This window comes from Mesoplodon mirus (genome assembly GCF_964341445.2).
Source record: "Mesoplodon mirus genome assembly, chromosome: 18".
NCBI classification, from domain to species: Eukaryota; Metazoa; Chordata; class Mammalia; order Artiodactyla; family Ziphiidae; genus Mesoplodon; species Mesoplodon mirus.
Genome location: NC_138994.1, coordinates 44,298,567 through 44,322,456, shown reverse-complemented (window position 1 = coordinate 44,322,456; position 23,890 = coordinate 44,298,567). Strand labels below are relative to the sequence as shown.

At 49.7% G+C, this 23,890-nt stretch overlaps 1 protein-coding gene across 1 annotated transcript in view; it reads left to right on the top strand.

Annotated features, from left to right (window-relative positions):
- Positions 1-23,890, top strand: part of ADPRM (ADP-ribose/CDP-alcohol diphosphatase, manganese dependent) — a 321,096-nt gene that overhangs the window by 57,928 nt on the left and 239,278 nt on the right. Inside the window, exon 3 of the mRNA XM_082605554.1 lies at positions 8,718-8,821. Coding sequence (XP_082461680.1) covers positions 8,718-8,821 — 104 coding nt within the window. The remainder of the gene's footprint in view (positions 1-8,717; positions 8,822-23,890) is intronic.

Here is a 23,890-nt window from a genome sequence, read left to right as displayed (position 1 = left end):
GAGTGGGCTGGAGTTTGGGGGTTTCCTGAGGTCTGATTTCTGTGATGATCTCAGTAAATGCAAAGGGGTCCCATAATCCTGGAGGGGCTGTAGGAACCTGGGAATCCCCTGTTTAGGTTTGGGTATGAATTATTTAGAAAGGAGGGCAAGTCCTAATCCAGAAAAGCATAACGTGTCCCTGATATATTGTCAAGTTGTCATACATGTGTGTCTGTGTCTGTGTGTCACTGTATGTCCGTGTGTGTCTGTGTCTCTCTGTATCTCTGTGTGCTTGTGTGTCTGTCTGCATGTAGCCATGTGTGTTGAGGAGATGGGCATCAGAAGGGCAGCTCTGGATTCTGCCTCCATGACATTCAGGAGTCTCTGGCATGTCTGGTGTTTTAGTGGCTGTAAGCTCTCTGAGACTGAAGCATGATGGCTTTCTCTCCCGCTGTTTTATTTCTTTAACACAGTGGTTTTCAATCCCGGCTGCACGTTACCTCACCCGGAGAGCCTTATAAAATACCGAAGCCCCAGTGTTACCCCACACTGGTTAAATCAGAATTTCCGGACATGGAACCTGGGCCCTGCTGTGTGTCCGAAGCTCCACAGGTGACTCTGGTTGCAGCCAGGCCTGGGCTTCCCTGCTTTACTCTCCTGTGAGCTGTGAGTCAAGAGGCTGTAGTGAGACCAGAGGAAACAGCTCTGAAATTGGACCGGAGCGGTGGTGGGAGGTGTGGGTGGGGTGAGGAGGTGCGTTTCAGCACTGGTTCCCTCGTGAAATCATCTTTGACTTTGAGTAGGTTATTTTGTCTTTCTGGTCCTTAATTTTCTTTCTCGGTAAGACAGAGATCATTACACCTTCCTGCCTATCTCCTACCCATGGTTTGAGGTCATTTATGTGAAAGGGCTTTGTAGATTCTGAAAGGTCACCCAAATGCAAGGAAACATTATTAGCATTATTTGTGTTAGCCCTTTGTAGAGACCAAAAGAGTGAGGCAGGAGGTGGGTGTGTAATTACAGCAAGGTCAGAGTAAAAGAAAAGCTGTGGGCACGTACCATGGTTACTCTGTGATTTAGCTTTGCAGAGGTAGCCAAATCCCGTAATGCCTGTGATTGTAATTCCAGGAGCTGACACTGGGTGGTGCCTGATCCATGGTGTGGACTGGGAGGGTATCATTTGGGGACGGGTTTTGCCCCCTTTGCTTACAATACAGTTATTTACTGACAGAATCATTTACATATCAAGATAAGATTTTTAAAATAAATTTATTTATTTATTTATTGGCTGCATTGGGTCTTCGTTGCTGTGTGCGGGCTTTCTCTAGTTGCGATGAGCAGGGGCTACTCTTCACTGTGGTGGCTACTCTTCATTGCGGTGGCTACTCTTGCTGCAGAGCACGGGCTCTAGAGCGCAGGCTCAGCAGTTGTGGCAAACGGGCTTAGCTGTTCCGCGGTATGTGGGATCTTCCAGGACCAGGGATCGAACCCGTGTCCCCTGCATTGGCAGGTGGATTCCTAACCACTGCGCCACCAGGGAAGCCCTCAAGATAAGATTTTGAATGTCGTTCTCACGCTGTCTTTGCACAATTAGGTAGTGATCTTCATTCTGCCCAGGGGCCTCTTCTTAGTTTCCTCCTTTCCTGAAATTTCTGGCAACTGTAACACCAGCCCTCATTCTGGGGCCTGGAGTTGGCTCTGCCTGCCCAGATTTCAGAGCAACATCGAAAAGCTTTGCTTGCTGGCAGTGAACCAGCGAGAGGCCCGCTTGGCTCCTGTGAAGACTTAATTAGCTTTTGAGCTGCTCCCCCTGTCAATCTGGCTTTCTCTGCTCCTCCCTCCCCTCTGGCGTTTAAGGGGGAGAATCTCATTTTCTTCTTCCAGGGGCCCATTCCTTGCAAGTCACGTTAGCTTTCTTTCCTCTCTGTGATCAGAAGAGCCGGATGGCGGTGTCAAGGTGGTAATTGTAGAAGCTGACTGACACTTCTTCCTGCAGTTAAGGAAGAGCGACTTTGGGTGTGAAGCTACATCGCTCATCCCCGCTGTTTTTGAACCTGATCCACCGACCCCACCCCCCCAACCCCGTATGGGTTACTTTGCTTAAAATCACTCAGTCCTTTCAGGGAGCCAACCCAGCGACTTTCATCCAGTTTTCTTATAAGAACCTAGGTTGTTTGTTTAGGCTTTTTCCCCTCTTTCTTTAACTCTTTGAGAACACATCTGAAATCCACAGTTGTGGATGTCAAGGCTCAGTGGGTGTAAATACACACAAAGCTTTTGGAATAACACACATGAAACAACTCACAATGATTGCCTCTGGGGAGGAGATTAGGTGTTTGAGCTAGTCAGTGTACTCCTGTGAAGTCTTCCATGGCAGGGAAGGCTTGGGATTCTTTGGCTGATTCAGTGCAGTCTTACTTCACTCCATCAGACCCTAAAAAATAGATACAGAAGGAAGGGGATGCCCCTTAATCCACTGTCTCACTAGCATGCCAGGTCCCCAGTGGTCCTTTTCTTAGGCTTATGGGAGCTTGGGGGACATAGAGAGTGGGTTTTCCAGGATGAGGTACTCAGATAGGGACCAAGGTGAGAGGTCACTGGGAAATTGCTGGGTGCTGTCAAAGCAAAGTCCTCACTGGCCACCACGGGAGGAATAGCTTGAGTGGAGACGGTGGAGGCTGGGAGCCTGTGCAGCCTCTGGATTCTACAACAAGGCCCTTCACAGTGGTCTTTTGCCAGGTTCTCCCCACCCCCAGCTCTTCCCAAGTGCATGCTCTCCTCCTTCTTGGGCAAATTCCCCGGGATCACACCCAGCTTCCTGCCAATCCCCTCTAATATCTGCTTCTCTTCCCTTCTTCCTGGAACCTCCTTTGAAGTCCCTGAGTAATCCTTCCTTTCCCCAGAGGCAAGGCCTTCCCTCTGTTTGTTCTTTCACTGTAGACCACGATGGCCCATTACACCTTGATCCTCAACCAACCAAAGACCATCTCGCTTCTTCCAGGGCATACAGCTCTTTTCAGAAGGCAGAGATAAGTAACAAAAGCAAAAACAGTTAAAGTTTCATATTAAAATGCTCTGGCCATTGATAGCCTACCTAGAAGTTTTAAATCAAGGTAGACTAGCTTTGCCTTTCGTTCCAGCCACAGTGTGCAGCTTTCTGGAGGAGGCTTTGCAGCCCCACCTCTAGGACTTTGCATATACTATTCCCTTTGCCTGGAGCACACTTCCCTTCACTGCTTCTTCACTTTTTTGACCCCTGTCTTTTGACAGGGTTCCCCTTGGGCATCTCTTCATCCTGTAAGAGCCTAATTCTCTAACGATGTTGTTAGCACGTGCCAAACTTTCATTCGACTCATGAATGGGGTGTGATAAATTGTTACAATAAGGTCTCCAATTTATCCACGCCTCCCTGTGTCTATACCTTCCCACCCTGTGACATCCTTTGACCAATGACACAATAACAAAGGAGGAATAAGCAGGAGCTCGAAAAGTACTTGCATATTGGTGCTTGCCCTCACTTGCTGCTCTTGGAATACAGCAACCACTATATAAAAAGCTCGGGCTAGCCGGCTGGATGATGGGAGACACAGTTCCAATTGTCCCTCTTGCTCTGGTCATTAGCTGGCCAATCCCCTGACACGTAAGCAAGGACGTTTTAGATCACTCAGGTGCCAGGTGTCCTGCCAGCTAACTACAGGTGCATAATCATGTCCAGTAGAGTCTACTCATGCCATCCCAGACCAGAAGAACTTCCCAGCCAACATGAAGAATCAGGAGCTGAATAGATGGCTCTTGTTTGAAGCCATTCAGTTTGGGGTTTTGTTACACAGCTGAAGCTACCTGATACATGAGGGAATCTACAGAAAGAAAAATAGCTGGTTGACTAAAGATATGAAAAATTGGGATTTATGCAGTCAGTGGAAAAAAGAATGCTGAGATAAAAGTACCAATTCACTTTTTACAATTCAGTGTAAAACTGGTTAATATCCAACAGGGCAATAAAAAGTCACCCATTGCGTTATCTTCCATCAAAGGCTCAGAGATGATAGTGTTTAGGAAGTGAAAGAAAAAGTTTACTTTCAAAGATGTCAGGGAATGAGGCTTCAGAAGGGCTGGCTTGCCAAATATAAAACACAATGAGCATTTAAAGAAAAAAGCTGCAAAATCACCAAGGTTATCAAGTTTAAATTAGCCTTTTCATGGTGAAAAACACCAGCTTTCTCAGATCATTATCATAATCCTAAAGGTCATGGCATATCTTCAGATATCAGCATAGTAAAAATCAAGGGTAGTGGATATTGTTAGGGAGATATTGCAGGTTTATGGGAAATAGCCAAGGTTTCACAATGTAGGGGACCAGAGCTAGGCAAGGTGATCCTGTTCTTTTCGCTTTATTTTCCTTCCTAGCTGTGGTATATAAAGAACTTAATCATACTGGAATTAGAAAGTATTAGTATCAGTTTTTTTTTTTAAAAGGTGTCACATTTTTATTTTTTTATTTATTTATCTTTGGCTGTGTTGGGTCTTCGTTTCTGTGTGAGGGCTTTCTCTAGTTGTGGCAAGTGGGGTCCACTCTTCATCACGGTGCGCAGGCCTCTCACTGTTGTGGCCGCTCTTGTCGCGGAGCACAGGCTCCAGACGCGCAGGCTCAGTAGTTGTGGCTCACGGGTCCAGTTGCTCCGTGGCATGTGGGATCTTCCCAGACCAGGGCTCGAACCCACGTCCCCTGCATTAGCAGGCAGACTGTCAACCACTGCGCCACCAGGGAAGCCCCTAGTATCAGTTTTTATTTCTATACTTATTTACTGGACAGAAAAAAAAAATCTCTCTTGACCTGTTTTATATGAGTTAACTTCTAATTTTATGCCCGAGCTCTAATCAAGAATTTGGCAAAGATACGTTCCTATAGAGGTCAGGTGACCCTCCAGTGGGCTTCTTAAGAAAATGCTCCAGCATAGCTTTAAATGGCCACACAGTCATCTTTTTGTCTTATTTCCAAGTCATGGATAATTTTCCCAGGTTAGGTGCCCCTCCTTTGTGCTGTCTCAGCATCTGAACCCACTTATCACAGTCTGTTGTCATAAATGCCTGCTTGTGAGGTCTCTTCTAGACTCTGGCCTCCTTGAGGGTGGGGACGTTCCTAAGGCTTAGTACAGGGCCTTGTATAAACATTGTTGAAAGACTGGATCAGCAGATTGCTACCTCATAGAACCAAGGACAGTGTTTCCCGTACTTGGTGCCAGAATTTCCAGGGGTGCTTTGCTAAGCAGCTTCCCAGCCGATGCCGGTAAAGTGATGGGCTGGAGCTGCCTGGTCCTGGCTGGCAGACTCTGCATGTCTCTTCACAGCTCTGGTTCAGTGACATCACATTGGTAGTCAGAGAGTGGGCATGGTGGGAGCATTTACACCATGGAAATTGGCAAATGCTGCAAGATGAGGGTTTTGGTTTATGAGAGCCAGTTTACCAGCAGGACACTATGCTTCCTCATGTCTGGTCCAAGAACTAATGTTTGAGAATTATTGACCTAGGATGGGGTCAGCCAGCCGCAGCCTGTGGGCTAAATCCAGCCTGCTGCCTGCTTTTGTACTGCCTATGGCCAGGACAGTTTTTGTGTTTTTAGAGGGTTTGTTGAAGAAAGAGGAGAAGGAGGAGAATAAGAGGAGGAGGAGGAGGAGGAGGAGGAAGAAGAGGAAGGGGGGAGGGGGGGAAGATGGGAAGGGGAAAATGAGATAATACCTGGCCTGCAAAGCCTAGAATGTTTAATATCTGGCCTTTTATGGAAAAAGTTTGTTGACCCCTGACCTAGAGAAGCTTCTTAGCCCTGATTGCACATTAAAATCACCTTGGAGACTTTTAATATGTTTTAATGCTTGGACCTCATAATGCCTGAGGTGAGATCCGGGGCATCTGTGTATTTTAACAGCTCCCCGGGGGACTCACACTTTTCCATCTGGGTTCCAGGTCTCCTCGCTGTTTCCCCACCTTGCCTCTATTTCCATTTCCAACCTCATCCCAGGTACCTTGAGTGTTCCCTGTCCTAGGGGGAGGGTCTCTTTAGGGTTGCCTTGGATCTGAAAGGCATTCTTTTGCCTGGAAACAAGTGAGTGGGGGTGGGCAGGGCCTCCAGGTGAGCACAGCTGAAGGCTGGGGCGTGAGAGGGGGGCTGATAGCCGAGCTGTGTTTTGCTCACCCCCTTACTCCTACCCCAAAGCTTGAGCTCACCCAAGACATTGGGCAGAAACATTATTCCTCGTCCGGGGTAAACTGGGTGGGGCAGAAGTTGTTACTCACCCACGTGTGAGGCAGGGAGAGCAGTTAGGATTTGCTGTGCCGTCTCACGCTCACTGAATACCCTTGAGCATTTTGGAAGCTGCACACCTCACTTGCCACACAGGTGCCGGCTTGCTTTGAAATATGACTCTACAGGAGTGTGGTGGGCGATTTTTAACCAACTTACCAGCTCCAGCGATGTAACTCTGGGGACTTGGTAGAATATGTCATCCTGGAAGTCTGCCATTACTCAAGCAGTTGGGAAACTTTCTCGGGAGCCACTTCCAGAGCCTGCAACAAATTCTTTTGAGTTTATTGTGTAGGTAATTTTCTTTGGAGGATAGGTTACTTTTCAGAAATAACTAAAATTCAGTTGGAAAACAGAGACCGATACAACTTGGGGTAAAAAAAACCCAACAATTTGTACAAAATAAAGAAATTGAAGTACATATAGGTGGCCTAGCTTAGTCATTAAGAATATGGGTTCTGGAGCTTGATCATCTGGGTTCAAGCCAGCCTCTACCACAGCCACTGCTAGCCCTGAAAACTTGATCAAGTTACTTAAACTTTTGTGCCTTATTTTTCTCATCTCTAAAATGGGATCCTACCTCAAAGACTTGGTGTGAGGATTAAAACATACATTCATACATATAAAGGGCTCAAATCTTCATTGTTAGTGTTGGAGTCCTTGTGCAGCACACACTGGCTTGGAGGCTATTAAAAATTCTAGAAATGTTTTGGGCCATGGCAGCAGCGTGATTATATCAAGTCCACAGCTTCCCAGTTTGGCCATTTCAAAGAACTCCTTTGGGGCTTCCCTGGTGGCGCAGTGGTTGAGAGTCCGCCTGCCGATGCAGGGGACACGGGTTCGTGCCCTGGTCCGGGAAGATCCCACATGCCGCGGAGCAGCTGGGCCCGTGAGCCATGGCCGCTGAGCCTGCGCTTCCGGAGCCTGTGCTCCGCAACGGGAGAGGCCCCAACAGTGAGAGGCCCGCATACCGCAAAAAAAAAAAAGAACTTTGGATGCACATGTGGCTACTTTAAGGTGAGTTTCCAAACTCTGCCTCCTCCCTGTCACCTGAGGAGGATGCTGGCCTAGCCCATTTTGTCTCCCCACTGTCATTGCAGGTCCTCCCTTACTAGAAGGATTCTTTTGAACTTTGTAATGAAGACTGGGAAGCAAAGGGAGAGAAGGGAGGTCTGGGGACAGTAGCCTGCTCCAGAATTTCCATATCGGAATAGCTTCAGGGTGCCAAAATGGTTGGGAGTGGGGAATGTGAAACTGTACTTGACATTGGACATGTCTACTGCCAATGTTAAAGACTGAGGGGTAGCTTGAAGAATGGGGGAGACTCGCATTCCCCTGATCCCCCTTAGCACCAGCTGGGGAGGTTTGCGAGTGTAGAGTGAGGGAGGTGTAGAAACAGCTGGAATGTGTGAATAGATGGGAGAGAAAGGAGGTTTCAAAGAAGTTTTGCTGTGACCCACAAGTGTAGACCCTTTGGCAGAGTTGGGAAATACAAAATGCAAAGAACTTGAATTTTTAATTTATTTTATTTTGTAAATCAACATACATAAAGTTGACATCTGGGTGGGGGGAAGTACAGTTCTATGACGTTTAACCCATGAGTAGATTTGTTTAACCACCACCACCATCAGGATACAGAGCTGTTCCATCACCCCGAAACCCTCTCTCGAGTTATCCCTTTGAAACCACACCCTCACCCCAACTCTAACCCTGCTAAGCACTGATCTCTTCTCCATCATACTGGATTTGTCTTTTCATGCGTGTTCTACAATCACACAGTCTGTAACCTTTCAGACTGGCTTCTTTCACTCATCACAATACCTCTAAGATGTAGCCAAGTTGTATCTGCCTCTCACTGTTGTGGCCTCTCCCGTTGCGGAGCACAGGCTCCGGACATGCAAGCTCAGCGGCCATGGCTCACGGGCCCCGCCGCTCCGCGGCATGTGGGATCTTCCCGGACCGGGACACAAACCCGTGTCCCCTGCATCGGCAGGCGGACTCTCAACCACTGCGCCACCAGGGAAGTCCCATTGGCTTTTTTTTAAAACTTCCCCAAGTGATCCTAATGTTGGCTGGGATTTGAAATGCACAAGGCAACTCTTCTTAAAGTCACGGGCAAATGCTTAAGCCATTTAGGAGACCAAATCCTTCACAGTGTTTCAAATAAAGCCTCGGAATCCATCTGACATAGATGTAATGTATGTGCAATTTCTTTGTGTATAGAGTAATTATGCATTAATGGTAAGTAGCTCATGTAAATAGGTAAATAGCATTATGCAGCTAAAATGAGTTTTCATAAATTTTTCTCCCTATATTAGTTCTCCAAAATCTATAAACAACACTAATGTAGTTTAATTTTCATGTCATACCCATAATCACAAAAACACAGCACTAACACTCTTTAACGAAATTCAAAGATCTATGGATTTTTCTCCCCAGAAGTCAGTGTGCGGCATCCATGGACCTGCCTGGGACCCAGAGGACTGACACTTTCTGTTCAAACCCCTCCTGCCTCCCACTACTGCTACAACCTAATGTTTCAGGTAAGACGCCTCTAGTGGCTCCAGATTTGCCAGGTTCTGACTTGAAATCATTTGCAATGCAATAGTAGGCTGTGAACAAGTGATATTAGATTGATCTCTACTCTCAGTGGAAAAACAGCTAGAAATCAATGGAAAAACAAACGGTCTTTTGATGGGAAAAAGAGAAAGAAGAAGAATTTGGAATGTTTATCATTCATTCTTTCAGTGAGTACTTATTGAGTATCGACTATGTGCCGACCATTGTTCTAGGTGTTTGGAATATATCAAAGAACCAGATGGACAGAGATCACTGCCATCACGGGGCGCACCAAAGGAGTTGTACTGCGTCTCCCCAGAAACAGCGCCCACAGTCTGTTTTGCCCTTGTGTCAATTTTGTTATCCCTGCAGTCAGCTGTGGCCATCATGCCCCCGTGGCAGTCCCCTTGTTCTAGGAGGCTGGGACTACAGAAAGCAGCTACAGCAAGGGGAGGTGAGCAAGATGGGGGAAGTGGTATATTTCCCATACATTTCCCAAGCTGGACTGAGCCTTTGGGCAGATAAATTTGACCTTTTGGCAGAGAGGATGAAGAAATGAATGCCAAAAGTACGGACTAACCCAAGGTCTCAGTCATCTGATGGCAGACCCAAGGAGAAGGACTCAGGACAAACATCAGTGGGTGTGGTACATGCCTGTATATGCAGGAAAGCATTGTGGTCAGGTGGTAATATCTGCTATGGAATCTGGAATGGGGAGTAAGATAAGCAGCTACTCTCTTAATCCCTGTGCTAAACTTTGAAATCCCTCTCTCCCTGTCCAACTCCCTTCCCTCCCGCCCTGCCTCCAGGGAACTGTTTTCTGTTCCTATAGCTTAGTTTTCATTTTCTTGAGTTTTATATAGAGGGAAACATACAATATGTGCTCTTTTACATCAGGCTTTTTTTTTTTTTAATAGTTATTTATTTATTTATTTATTTATTTATTATTTGGTTGCACCAGCTCTTAGTTCCGGCAGGTGGGCTTCTTAGTTGCAGCTTGCGGGCTCCTTAGTTGCAGCTCGCGGGCTCCTTAGTTGCAGCTCGCAGGTTTCTTAGTTGTGGCTCTCCAGCTCCTTAGTTGCAGCACACAGGCTCCTTAGTTGTGGCATGCAAACTCTTAGTTGCGACATGCATGTGGGATCTAGTTGTCTGACCAGGGATCGAACCTGGGCCCCCTGCATTGGGAATGTAGAATCTTATCCACTGTGCCACCAGGGAAGTCCCTACATCAGGCTTCTTTCCCTCAGCATTATCATCTAGAGATTCATCCTTGTCGTTGGCTTTATCAGTAATTCATTACTGATGAATGGATAAAGAATTGTGGTACATATATACAATGGAATATTACTCAGCCATAAAAAGGAACGAAATTGGGTCATTTGTAGAGATGCGGATGGACCTAGAGCCTGTCATACAGAGTGAAGTAAGCTTGAAAGAGAAAAACAAATATCGTATATTAATGCATATATGTGGAATCTAGAAAAATGGTACAGATGAACCTATTTGCAGGACAGGAATAAAGACGTAGATGTAGAGAACAGACATGTAGAAACAGTGGGGGAAAGGGAGCTTGGGACGAATTGGGAGATTAGGATTGACATATATACACTACCATGTGTAAAATAGATAGCTAGTGGGAACATCCTATAGAGCACAGAAAGCTCAGCTCAGTGCTCTGTGACAACCTAGATGAGTGGGATGGGGGGATGGGGTGGGAGGGAGGTCCAAGAGGGAGGGGATATAGGTATACGTATAGCTGATTCACTTCATTGTATAACAGAAACTAGCACAACATTGTAAAGCAATTATATTCCAATAAAAAAATTCATTACTGCTGGGTAGTACTAGTCCATTGTATGGATATGCAACCATTTGTGTATCTACTCACCTGTTGAAGGATTGATGGATATTCAGTTGTTTCCAATTTTATCATAGAATTTTTTTTTCTTTTTTAATAAATTTATTTATTTTATTTTTGGCTGCGTTGGGTCTTCGTTGCTGTGCGCGGGTGTTTCTCTGGTTGCCGCGAGCAGGGACTACTCTTCATTGCAGTGTGCGGGCTTCTCATTGCGGTGGCTTCTCTTGTTGTGGAGCACGGGCTCTAGGCGCACGGGCTTCAGTAGTTGTGGCTCGCGGCCTCTAGAGCACAGGCTCAGTAGTTGTGGCGCACGGGCTTAGTTGCTCTGCAGCATGTGGGATCTTCCTGGACCAGGGCTCGAACCCGTGTCCCCTGCATTGGCAGGCGGATTCTTAATCACTGTGCCACCAGGGAAGCCCCAGTTGTTTCCAATTTTGACTATTACAAATAAAGCTGCTATAAACATCTGTGTACAAGTCTTTGTACAGATGTATACATTCTTTCCCTTGGGTAAATACCTAGGACTAGAATGACTGGATCACATGATAGATGTTTGTTTTACTTAAGAAGCAGCCAAACTGTTTTCCAAAGTGGTTACACCATTTTACATTCGCATCAGCAATGCATGAGAGTTACAGTTATGCCACATCCTTGCCAGAATTTGGTGAGGTCAATCTTTTAAATTTTAGTTACCTGAATATGTGCGTAGGGATATTTCATTGTGAGTTTAATTTGCCTATTAATGGATAATGATGTTGAACATTTTTCATGTGCTTCTTTGCCTTCCTCTTTGGCTATTCCTGTATGTATCTCACTTGATGGTTACAAGAGCCCATTTTACAGATGAAATTGGAGTCTCCAAGGGAGGTTTAGTGACAAAGTCATTTGGCCAGCAAGTTGCAGAGTTAAAACTAGAACCCAGGTCTGACTTCTAGTCCAAAGCTGTCTTTACCTCAGCTGAAGGTAGAGACAGGTGGAGGGTCACCAGCCAGGGGAGAGGGACCACAGGTGAGTGTGAGTGTGTGTGTGTTTGCAATAATGAGGGGAAACTTTGCATTGCACTTTGCATGAGGGTCAAATCAGCTATTAACTTTCTACTTTGGGGGGTTTACCATCAAACTGTGGTGTTTTACATTATGCTCACTCCTAGACTACACTCCAAATGAAAGCTCCATTGCTGGAGTACCATTTGTGGCTGTCTCTTGTGCGACTCTTACCCCACCTCCAAGATTCAGGGCATTGGAAGTGTGTGTGGTGGTAGTGGGCGGGCGGGTAGGACTCTGAATTTCTCATCTGGTTCCCTTTCTACTTCCCTCACTTCCACCCCCTCCCATCTGCTCTCGTCCAGCACATTCAAAAAACTCTTCAAGTGTAAAGCTATTTATAACACAGAGCTGGATCTGTCTGTGGATGAGGTAAGTAACAAGCACACAGCCTCAGGCCACTCCACTAGCTTGTTTGGTTCAGGTTGGAAGCATTTAACTGCCCATTCCAAGCAATCCTCCTCTTCATTTACCCTTTTTTGCTTTCACACTTTAAATTCCATCTCTAGACCTTCTCTGAGTTCTCTTTGTAAGCTTATTGCTTTATGGGGAAACAGGGTTGTTTGGGTTTTTTTTTTTTTTCTGTTCAGTACCAGACCTACCAAACTCATTTAAAAAGTTATATATGAAAAGCATGAAGACCTTCACCCAGTCAAGTAGGCCAAGAGGGATTTAGGATGAAGGACAGTGGAAATATTATAGATTATAGTATTAAGTAGTATAGATTTCATGCAGAATGACATTGATTAGTAAGCTTGTTATTAATCGGGGCTCTTTCCAGTCTGAATCGCTTATGGCACAGGGTGTGGGGCACGTGAGTTGTAGGCGTCCATCCCTCGTGGTGGCTGGTCTTAGTTCACCCGCGTAATTGACCCCTGACAACTGGCTCATATAAACTGTAGGTGATAAGAATGATGAGTGATTTTCCTGTCGGGAACCAGCTTCAGTGGGTTGGTGGTGGTGCCTGTGGCCCTGGGTGGAGGCCACGGCGGGCCCAGCGGCCCAGTCACATGAGCCTTGAGTGACGCCTTCTGTCGGCTTTGGAGGCGCGATGGGGGGATGTGGTCCATGTGGCAGGCTGGCCATCACTACTTCAGGGTTAGCTTCCCACACTTCAGCCCATGTGTGTGCTGGGCTGCTGCAGACAGGCCGAGAGGAAGGACACATGTGGAGGGAACAAAGCCTCAGCCAAGCCTCCCCAGCATGGGATCAAGAGCCACCCCCCAGTTTGTTCATACTTTTCCGAAGCCCTTATGTCTGTTCCCCAGCGCACGTCTCAAACAATCCTCTGGAGTGTATACTGCTGGCAGTAACATTCCCATTTTATAGGAGAGGCACAGAACAGTTCCCTTGAACGCAGTCTGATGCATCTGGCTTGCTGACCAGGTGCTCATCCTTGAGACGGTCCTTGTTTCACTGCCAGTCCTTTGTCCTCACCTAGAGAGGAAGAATGGGATGGCAGAAAGAGCAGTAGGTCAGGAGTCAGAAAATGCGTGTTCAGGCTCTGTCAGTAACAGGTGGTGTGGCCTTGCCTGAGTCACTTAGCATGCTGGGGCCTCAGCTTTCTCAGGTGGAAACATGGAGCCTGGACAAGAGTGGTGCTTCCTGATGTGCAGTTGGGATGTCTGGACGTGGCTGGGCTTGCCCGGTTGTCTGCCAGGTGAACTGGCAGACGTCCACCCAGGATCGGCCGAGGAGCCTCAAGGGAAAGAACTGCTATCAGCAGTGAGAATTCCTTCCCACCTGGGCTGCCTGGCCCTCTGGGGTCCGTGTCCTTGTGCCAGGAAGAGCAAACCCACAGGTAAAGCGACACCAATTGTATTTGAAGATTTGGGAACATCTTTAAAGTAGTGAACAAGCACAAATGTATTGTGGAATAAAATGGCAACATTCATACGGATTTTAAAGATAGAAAGAAGTTGTGGAGAAACTTCTTGTTTGTTGTTGAGAAACTTCTTGTTTGCGGCAGGCCTCTCCTAGCTCCTTCCCCAGCCCTGTTCCTTCTCTCCTCTGCCTTGAGATGCCTTGGTTGACAGGTGTCCTGAGCAGTGAGAGGCAGCCCATCCAGCCAAAGCAGTAGCAAAGCCTTAGTCACTGGAGGGGAAGAGGGATCCAGCTCCACTCTCCCACGCATTTGTGTCTGGACAGGGGCTCCGTAGGCAGAAATGGCAGCCATCATTTCTCTAGCACCTAGAATCGCACTGTGGACCGTGCCCCTCCCCACTTCCCCACCCCGTTAGCCTGGCATCTTTTGGGGGCGCCGGTGTGTTTAATGGTGGAGACTGAAAACCAACTCCTGTGTTTGCAGGAGGAAGAGGTGGGGTCTGGTAAGGGGGGCAGGGCAGGAGGGGGGCCCGCGGGCCTCACTGGGTTAGGACTGGCCTTGTTGGTGAGTCTGTGAGATGCCCTTTGGAGAAACCCAGAACCAGAGGGAGGGTAGAGTTCCTGGAAGGGGCCAAGTCCTGAGTGGGCTGGGTGCAGGGACAGCGGCAGGAGCCTGTAAACGTTTTGTTTATTGTTTTCCCTTTCCTCACACTACCTTTGTTCACCCCAGCAGCTGAGATCTGCAATCTCTGGTTTCATCTGTTCTTCCCCAGACGCCCAGGGGTTCACGATAGTTGTAATGCATTGTTTTAAATGTTTCAAAAACTCTAATGGAAACCATAATACATCTGTTTTCTGCTTTTTGCATACCCAGTTATGGATGTGTTTGATTAATAAATCACGGGGAACTGAATTAATTATTCCTTAATGATTAGTCTCTTTGGCAGACAACATATTTCAAGACAATATGGGAGAAATGGGAGAAAAATAATAAAGATGGTCCTTGATGTTGAATAGGTTGGGAAGTAACACAGGATTGGGGGCACCTTAGAGTTCTTTCCAGGCTCCAAAACCTCCCAGAAGAAGGCTGCACAGTCTAGAGCTGCCAGAGGCTGGTGGTACCAATGGTACAGTGAGAGTGATGGAGGAGAAAGAGGATGTTACAGCCGTTTCTTCCCATCTCTGGAGGTCATTAGGCCAATAGGTGGTGTGTGTGTGAGGGTCACATTAGGACTCTTCCGAGTCACCATGCCCCAGGCAGAAATTCAAAACAACACTGGAATCCAGGATCAAGGGGCAGCATGCCTGCTTAAATAAACAATAGAACTATTCAGCCCAGTGATTCTCAAGCTGTAGTGCACATCCCAGTTACTGGGAAGACTTTTAAAAGTCCCAGATTTTCTGCCTGAGAAGGTCCGGGGTGAGATCCAGAATTTGCAGGCGGAGCCTGGTCGCAGGGGAGGCCTGCTGCCATTCCTGGTCCACGAAGCATACCGTGGGAAACACTCTTTCCCCACCTGCTCCCGTCTCAGCTTCTGTCTCCCATGGCTCTCCTCTCACCTTTCCCCAGCCCAGCCTTCCTTTCATCTCCTTCCACCATCTCACTTCCTCAGTGCCTTCCACCCTTTTTCCCCCAGAGTCTTCTCCTGCCTCTTCTCTCCTTTATCCTCCAGCAGCTCCAGCAGCTTCCCCCTCTTGACTTTCTTCTGAAACAATGGGAAACTTAAATTTCTTGAAAACTGAAATGCAGAAGAAACAAGAGGAAAAAACCAGCCCCTGGCCGGCAAGGGACACTAGTGGCAGGTGATTCAGGACAGTATGGGCTGGCCAGGATGCGAGGTCCCTCAGAGTTGATAGAGCCGCCTGGGGCTGGTACAGCCTGGTCAGGACTCCATGTGACAGTGGACAAGGTCTGCTGTCCTTGAACCAGGGAGCTGGTGGAGGAGATGGGGTCACCCGGAGGACAGCCTCCAAGCACAAGTTTGGCTTCAAAGCTCCTTTCCCGTAGAGGGTCTTAGACTTGAGGGTGCATCAGAATCCCCCCATGGCTTGGTGAACCTGATTGCTGGGCCCCGCCCCCAGAGCCTCTAATTTCAGGTCTGGGATAGGAATCCCCAGCACTGAGGCAGGCAAACTGGCATGAGTTGGTCACCCAACCAGGGCCGGAGCCTTTGCCCTTCTAAGGAAATTCCCCAGTGAGACTGACCTGCTGGTCCCAGGACTGCACCTTGAGAGTCCCTGCTTCATTGTTCCAGGCGACGGCAGAGGCCTAGGGTGGCTGCCTTGGCCTGGACTCTTCAGAAGGAGAGGCTCTGGGCAGGGCCTGGAGGCTCTGGTTGGCAGGGTAGATGTGGACTCCGCAAACTTTGGCCCCGAAGTCCCAGGATGATGGGGGTGAGGAAGGCTGGTCAGAAAGATGGGGTCGGGTGAGAGGACATCTGAGCTGAGGCTGTGTGCTGGCGGCATGGTGTGCCCTGGGGAACAGAATCCAGAGTGAGGAGGGCAAGGCCCTGGCTTGGAAGTGAAGCTGGTGGAGAGGAAAACGGCTGCATAGTGGCCGGGGTGGGGAGGGGTTGCTATTGCAGAAGCACTAGGAGAGGCAGGAAGGAAGGACGTGGAGATCCTTGCCAACAGGATGCCTGGATGTGGAAGCAGCGTCTAGGTGTTACCCTGTGAAATACAGAGTCTGTGTAGATTATGTCTTTGCACGCTGACTCGGGGCATTTGGGGGCACACAGCCCAGTGCGGCGTGGGCATTACAGAGGTGGGGCATGGTGGGAATCTGTACCTCCCCTCCCCCTCCCTTTCCCGAGAGGGACCAGCTCCAAGTGCTGAAGGATCTCCCCGTCGGGGCAGCCTTTGGGATCCAGGAGGAGTGAGGCCAGAGGTGAATCTGTGCTGAGTGAAGGAATGAAGGAAGGGAGGAGGCTGTGTGGTGGTGGGAAGGCAGACACAGCTACCCCAGGCCTGCCACGCTTAGTCGTCGGAGTGAGAAGTACACGCAATTCTCACCCAGGGACACCTGCCATTCCCAGGCTGGTTTGTGGTTTCTAGCTGTCTGCACCTTTCACCTAAGTGTCCCCGACAAGGAGTGATTTACTGTTATCTGCCTTTTCCTGGCCGGCCCCTCGCCCCCTTGTGTGTCTGCCCTGGCAAGAAACTTTGGGGGTCTTGGAAGAGCCAGTTCAGCTCGTCAGCAAGTCCAGTCAGCTATCAGCACCTCCTGTGTCACTTTTCTGCCAGATATCATTGTGTCTACCAGGAACCAGCACAACCCAAGTCTGTGCTGAGTGTGTCCAAGTGACAATGTATGGACCCCGGTATCATACAGTTTCACCCCAGACTGGCCTAATCCTTCTTATAGCCCTTCTTCCCTGAGAACAAGCAAGGGTTGTTGGGAGACACAGGAAGCCAAGCATGCCTGTGTTAAGTATCTGTTACCGGGCCACCCTTGTCAGCCTGACTGTCTTTTCCCTTAGGGTTCGTCCTTACCCAGAGGGCTCTTTGGTCCTTCATGCAAATACATTTACGAGCTGGCCTCCACCATGGTGGACTCAGCTTCTGATCAGCCTCCTCCACAACACTGTAATTTCACCAAGGGATGAGTTGAATTGGAGGAGCTTTAAGGCTATTGATTGGGGGTGGGCTGCAGAGCCAGGGTGGACCCACCGTTCCCCCTAGAATGACCATCTGCCCCGGCTTTGTGGGTCCTGGTGGGTCGTCTCTGCAGTAAAGTGTGGGGATGAGGTTGTGTGAAGTGTAGACTTGATTATTAGCGGCAGACTTGACTGTAAATAGCTTTATAGATGACAGGTCCTGTAGTCCTGGAATCATTAGGTGTCTGAGGAGATGACCTAAACTTCACAGCTCTCTGTTTTGACTTCTACAAAGGAGGAAGGTATTTACTGTAAGGTATTTACATCCAGGAGGTTGTGAGTCTCAGAAAGCCAGCGCTGAATCGCATTAGGTCCTATGATTGTGACGTCATTATTATCATCCCCTAATAGGTGAGGATCCCCTGTAAGGTCACTCGGCTTGTAAGTGGTGGAGTTGACTGAGTCGGGTCACTGAAAAAGCCCAGTTTTCGTTCGAGAGAACAGATAGGAGCAGGGGCCGAGGAGATGGCCCTGAGAGTGGTAGGAGGCTCCCCATGCCCAGCCCACTGGGAGGACGAGCCCAGATGAGACCTAGCCCAGTTCCACGTGGCTCTGCCTGGTGGAAACACAGCCTCTCCTGTTTCCTTCTCCCTCTCCACCCTACTCACCGTGCATGATGCGTGCTCGTGGTCTCATGGCTCTGGAATCTGCAGTGACACAGACCAGCATGGAAGCCTGGTCAGGACCACATTCACGGGCACGCGACACAGCCAGGTTGAAGCGAGCCACGCCAGTTCATGACTCACCTGCAGCGTGAGCTGCCTCACCTGCCCTGGCCACTGCCCTGCTCACTCGCTCATGCTGCCCAAGGCTCAGCAGGGCTCAGAAGAACCCGTCAGCAGCTCATGGGGTGGGCGGGGCCGGGGAAGAGGGCTGGACCGGCAGCCTGGAGCCCTGGGCCCCGGTCCTGGACATGCTGCTCTTCAGCTGCTTGAACATGGGAAACCCACTTCACCTGCAGGCTTCAGCGTCCCCATCTCTAAAATGACAGGGTTGTTCAAAATCCTCACTCTTCAGATTGTCTTAAGGACACTTTCTTTCTTTTAATGCAGCAGTGGTACTGCCTGGGTACTTGTTAGAAATGCAGAGTCCCCGGCCCCTCCCTGGACAACTGAATTGGAGTTTGCATTTATGTGGTCCCCAGGTGATCTGCATCCAGTTGATGGAATGCTGCTCTCACCATCTTTGAGATTGAATTTGGTGCTTGCGCCGTCGGGGGTCCCTGAGATACTGTCCTGTCCCGGCAGATACTGAGTTGTGGACCAAGCCTTGCCTCTGAGGGAACACCCCGACTTTGCACATGCATTGCCTCAGTATGCCTTCTCAGTTCCAGCTCTTAACTGGGGTCTCCCGATGGTCGAAGCTAAATTCTAGGAAGCCCTCCTATGTGGACCTCCTTTTTCTCCCACGGGGTTCATGCAAAGGCCAGCAGGTCGTCAGCTGGAATTGCATTCACTTCGCTCCCTACTTTCTATCACAGATTTATTCTGCATGCATTCTTCAAAGCAGTGGCCCGGTGCCCCCCCCTGCAGGAGCACGCCCTGTAACTCAGGGGACCTTAGGAGTTGAACAGAAGCTCTCTATGGAGAGCCGTCTCATACACGCATTTAAATTGCACACCATCCAGCAGAAGAAAGAGTGAAGGAGGAAGATGTTAAGTGAGGAGGGAGATTCCCTTTAGTGCGGGCGGCGCAGGAGACTGGAGCCTGCTGCTGCCGCTCAGCCAGCCTCGGCCCCTCCAGCCTCTCGCAGGTGAGAACGTGTGCGTTGGGCTGAGCACGATCCTCGATTTTCAAGATTTGCATATTTGGAACAACATGGCTGCTGTGAAATGACAGCCAACGATTCCATTTGGTTCCCAGCCAAAGAAACAGAAACCTGTTCCCCTTCTAGAATAAAAACCTGTGTTGGTCTCATGAAGAGAAGTTATGTGGCCACCAACAAGTGTCTTCTTAAGGAATTGTTCAGTGATTTTGATTATATGTGACTTTCCCTCCTGTGCTAATGTTACAATTTCAAGTAAAGGGAAATGTTTCCTCCATGTATGGAGTCAGGTCTGACACACCGAGAGATTTCCAATTGGGAAGATCGATAGGATTGCAAGCGACAACGGTCAAGAAAGCTTCTGGGTAGGAGGGGAATCTTTCTTCTGGTGCCTTATTTAGAATGTTCTTTCATGATATCTCTTCAGGTTCCTGGGTCCAGCCTAATTCTGAGAAGCTGGCCTGGTGGCCGAGCACAGAGCTTCCAGAAGATTCCATGGTGTCAGGATAACCTTTGTACTGTCTCCATCCACTGGGCTCTGTGCGTTTCTTCCCAAGAGGTGCTGTACTGAATTTAGAATTCTGGGATTTGCACAGAGGCAGATTAAACGAATGGGAAGAAGATGCCCTAAAGCCGGGAGTTTGAGAGTAGTTATGAAACCGCGCAGACCCAGAAATAGGTTATGTTGTGTTAAAAGGCCAATCAGCTTCTTTATTTAGGTAACTACTTCACACCACAAAAGATGAGGCAGCTTCTGGAAGAAACACATACACGTTTAGGGTGAGATATAAATAAAAAGTACAAAATTAAGCTGGGGGACATAAATTAGTGGGGCAGTTTGAGCACAGGTGACAGGCATGAGCACGTCTGATGAGCCTGTGAGGGTTGCTAGGTGCTTTAGTTGGGCTTCATTTGGCTAGATGCAATTGAATTAAGATAAAAATAGAGGCCTGCTTTTAGGATCAAGAAATGAATGACGCAGGGACAGCACAGCAGAGTCTAGAAAATACTTGTCAGAAACTTGTCAGAAAAATGCCCGGAGGGTTTCATTTGACTAAAAGCTCAATGTGAACACCCCACCACGTGGCCCGGTCGTGCAAGTGGGGGGCAGCACTGGTGGTTCCGGGTGTCCAGCACCGAGGAGGGGGACCTCCTGCACTCAGCACTGGCTCTGCATTTGCCTTGGCAAACAGCATGTAGAAATACACTACCACGTGCTGACTGGACGACACCAAGAGATGGATGAGGTGGGCCCTCCAGGGGCTCACACAGTCTGTCCAAAGAGCCGAAGAGCAGAAGAGGCAGTAACGTCGTGTGATACTTGCTTGCAGGAGATCCCATTCGGACTTTGGACGGACTTCTCAGTTGGGTGCGCAAGCCCACAGCAGCTGGGTTATTGCCATAAAAGTCCCACTGTGCAAACATTAGGGGATCCCCAGGCCCTCACAAACGGCTGGGGTGCCGGCAGTGGTGTCAGTGGCCCAGGGCAGGGGTGCTGGTCCTTGATGGAGCCTGGAACCCGCCGGAAGCCGGGCACTCGTGGCCATTCCTGGGCATCCTGGCGGGTGCTTTGAAAGCTTCCACCTCACAGCCTCTGGTTCCTCCCGGGTTCTGTTACAGGATGTGTTGCAGAAACAGGGCATCAACTTGCTTTGCTGCTTCTCCACCAGATGGGACGTGGGCTGAATAAATGAAGATGAGATGGATCAGTCCGAGATTCGAATCTGTCAAAACAAGCATAGTTCTTGGAGTCCGCTGGACTCAGTTGTGCATTCTAATGCTGGCCCTCGACAGCACAGGGACAGTGGGCTAGTCCTGAAACTACCTTGAGACTCAGTTTCCTCACCTGTAAAATGGGGGTCTGAACCCCTAACCCACAGAGCTGTAAGGACTGAATGAGGTCATGAAAATAAGTGGGGCACTCACCAAACCTCCGTTTATCTTTCCCCATCCTTCCCTGCAGGCCAAGCACATCTCTCCCTGGCCTCTGGACCCCACCACCCGCCTGCACCCCAGGCACAGCCAGACATCCTTCTCCATTCGCAACTTCAGCGTCCTCGTTTCCTCTCTGCTGGCTTCCTTCCTCCCCCGCTTGCCATCCTGCTCCATCTTCTGCATCCCCTTCCTCTGAAGAAACCATACTTCAGACCAGCTGTGCCATCAGGCTACTGGCCTACCCCCTCCATTTCATCACCAAAGACTTTTTAGACTGATCTGCGCTCGCCCCTTTACACATCTCAGCAGCCACTCCACAAGGCGCCCCAGTCTGGTTTTTGTCCCCAACCTCACTGATAAAGGCTCATTGCCAAGTCCCATCATCCTTCCTCAGGCTACACCCTGCTTTACGACTCAGCAGCGTTTGAAGGTCAATTCCCCTCACCTTTGGTCTCGTGTCCTCCTTTGCCTTCTTTGCTACCCGCCCAAACCCTCTTTGGGCTCCCCACCTGCCTTCCTTCCCTCCTCCTTCCCACCCTTTACAATCTCGTCCGCAGTCCTGTCTCCAGCCCCGAACTCCATCTCCACGCCTGATCCCCCTTCTGAGTTGAAAGTCTGCACATTGAACTCCAGTTGGGTAGTTCTGCCCATCGATACCGTCTGCACCCCCAGCTCTGCACGTGCAAGGGAAAACACCTCATTTTGAGCAAACCCCTGCCTTCCCCTGACCTCCTTGTTCCACGGTGGCAGTGCTTTCTGAAGCCTTTGACACCGCTGTCCCCCCGAGGGACACCAGGACGTCTGTCTGTTGTCCGCCATGCTCTCTCTCTGTCCCTCTCCCCTCCTCCCTGTGGCCATCATTTTCTCTTATTACTACCCCTGCTTTCCAATGGTCCCCCGTCCCCGTGCCCCTCCTCCCCTACCCCTGCTGCACGTGACACCAAGTTACTCTTACTCAAGCCCAGCCCAGCCGTGTTGCTTTCCAGGCCGTGAAGTCATCGAAAATTCCTCCTTGCTTTCCAAGTTTCAGAATCCTCATCTGGCTTTCAGCATCCTCCAAGTTCAGCAATGAGCACCCCTAACCCCGGTCCCCTGTGTCTGCTCACCCCTTCTGGGCCACCCTTTCATTCTTCCCTTTCTGCGGTCCTTCCCTCTGGCTCTGCCCGAGCGCCAGCTCTGCCTGTCACGTTCTTACTTGTTGCTCAGGACCCAGACGTCTGAAGCCACACACCACCCCCTTTCCCACCCAGCCAGGGGGGCTTCTTCCTCATCTGGGCTTTCAGAGCCCATGTGAGACTGCACTCCTTCCGTGTGAGGCCCTGTGTACTTGCCTTACCTCTCCCTCTGGGTTAAAAATTCCTCCAGGGATTAGAGGAATGTCCGCCCTCCACGCAGCCCGTGCCGAGCGGGGGTGCAGGCCTTTCCGTCTGGCTCTGCCGGCAGCCCCACTGGCCCCTCTGCGGCAGAGAGGAGAATCTGCATGTTGGAAAAAGTGAACTTTCCAGGGCTCGAGGCCGTGAGCCTCCCATGCCGTTTGGCTTCAGTTGCAGGGGAGCGGGATTGTTTGCTTCTGTGGGGTGTGTTTCTGGAACACGCATGGCAGGTGTGAGGGCATGTTTGTGTGTGAACAGGGCGGATGGGGTGTGGAGGCCATGTGAGTGTGAGGCCATGTGAGGGTGTGCGTGTGACCGTGTGTGCAGTGGGGGAGGGACGCATGTGTAGGGTGTTGATGTGTCTAGAAGGTGTAGGGGAGGAGTGTGGGCGTGTGTGAGTGTGTGAGTGTATCTGTGATAGACTGTGTGCATGTTGGGTGTGTGTGATGTGTGGCGGCCATGGGAGAGGTGGGTGTGCGTGTAAGGTGTGTGTGTGTCTGTGGGCGTGCTTATGGGGGGAATCTGGGTGCATGTACCTGGGGGGATGTGTATGGAGGGCGGGGCTGTGGGTATATGTGTGTGTGGTGTGTGTGTGTGTGTTTGTGGGGGGAGTGTAGTCTCACACCCTCTTGTTAAAGGACAAGCATCCTCCCCTGCCTTTGCAGGGACTTTATCTACAAGAAATGCCCAGCCAGTAGAGCGTGGAGCAAACAAAGCTTCAGGAAATACAGTGACCAAGTGATAAAATCGCTTGGTACACAGTTGAGCGATAAAAACAAGCCAGTCGTCCTGAAACTCCTGGGGGGACTTGGAGGTTTAGTGACCAGGTGGCCCTGCCCTGTCGTGACTCCTGCCTGGGATGTGGCTTGCTTCCCGCTGGGTGGGATGGGGGAGGTCCTAGCAACCATCCTGCCGAGACTGGGGGACGTGCTGGGCTGTGAATTCACGGAACCCGTGTTCTTCTCTTTGCTCCACTCTGAGAATTAGGGAACCTGCAGAGCCAGTTACAAACTGCCCGTAAATCATGAATATGGTTGGAGATGATGCCCAGGCCAAGGGTCATACAAAGTAAGGGGGTTGAGTCTAGGCCTTTAAGAAATACCTTTCAGCGTCAGAACTTGTGTTCACATGAAGCCTTACGTGAAAGTTCAGTGTGAACTTTCATACAGAGCACCCAGCAGCTCTGGGTGTGTGTGTGGCGGGGCTGCCGGCGTCCTGCCTGCTCACTCCCTCCCCAGCCCCAGCCCCCAGCGGCCTCTGCAGAGAACAGTATGAAACCTCTCCTGGGGACCAAACCTCCTACTCTAAAGGGACGTCAGATGTCTTGCCTGAGGTCATCCAGGAGGTGGTGAGCGGCTCCTATAAGTGAGCAGCCCTTGCACAGCGGGTCCCGGTCCACTGTGACCCATCATCACTCTGGGCCGGCCCCAGACCTTGTCGTGGATGCAGGGTCCAGATGAAGCTGGATGAAAAGGGCCAGCTGGCTCTAGGGTCCTGTAGAACTTGGAGTTTGGGGACTGAGAAGGTGAAGGAGATATTTGCGTGGTTGTATTCAGTGGAGGCTACCACGGACCCACAACTTTTGACGTTCTTTGAGCCT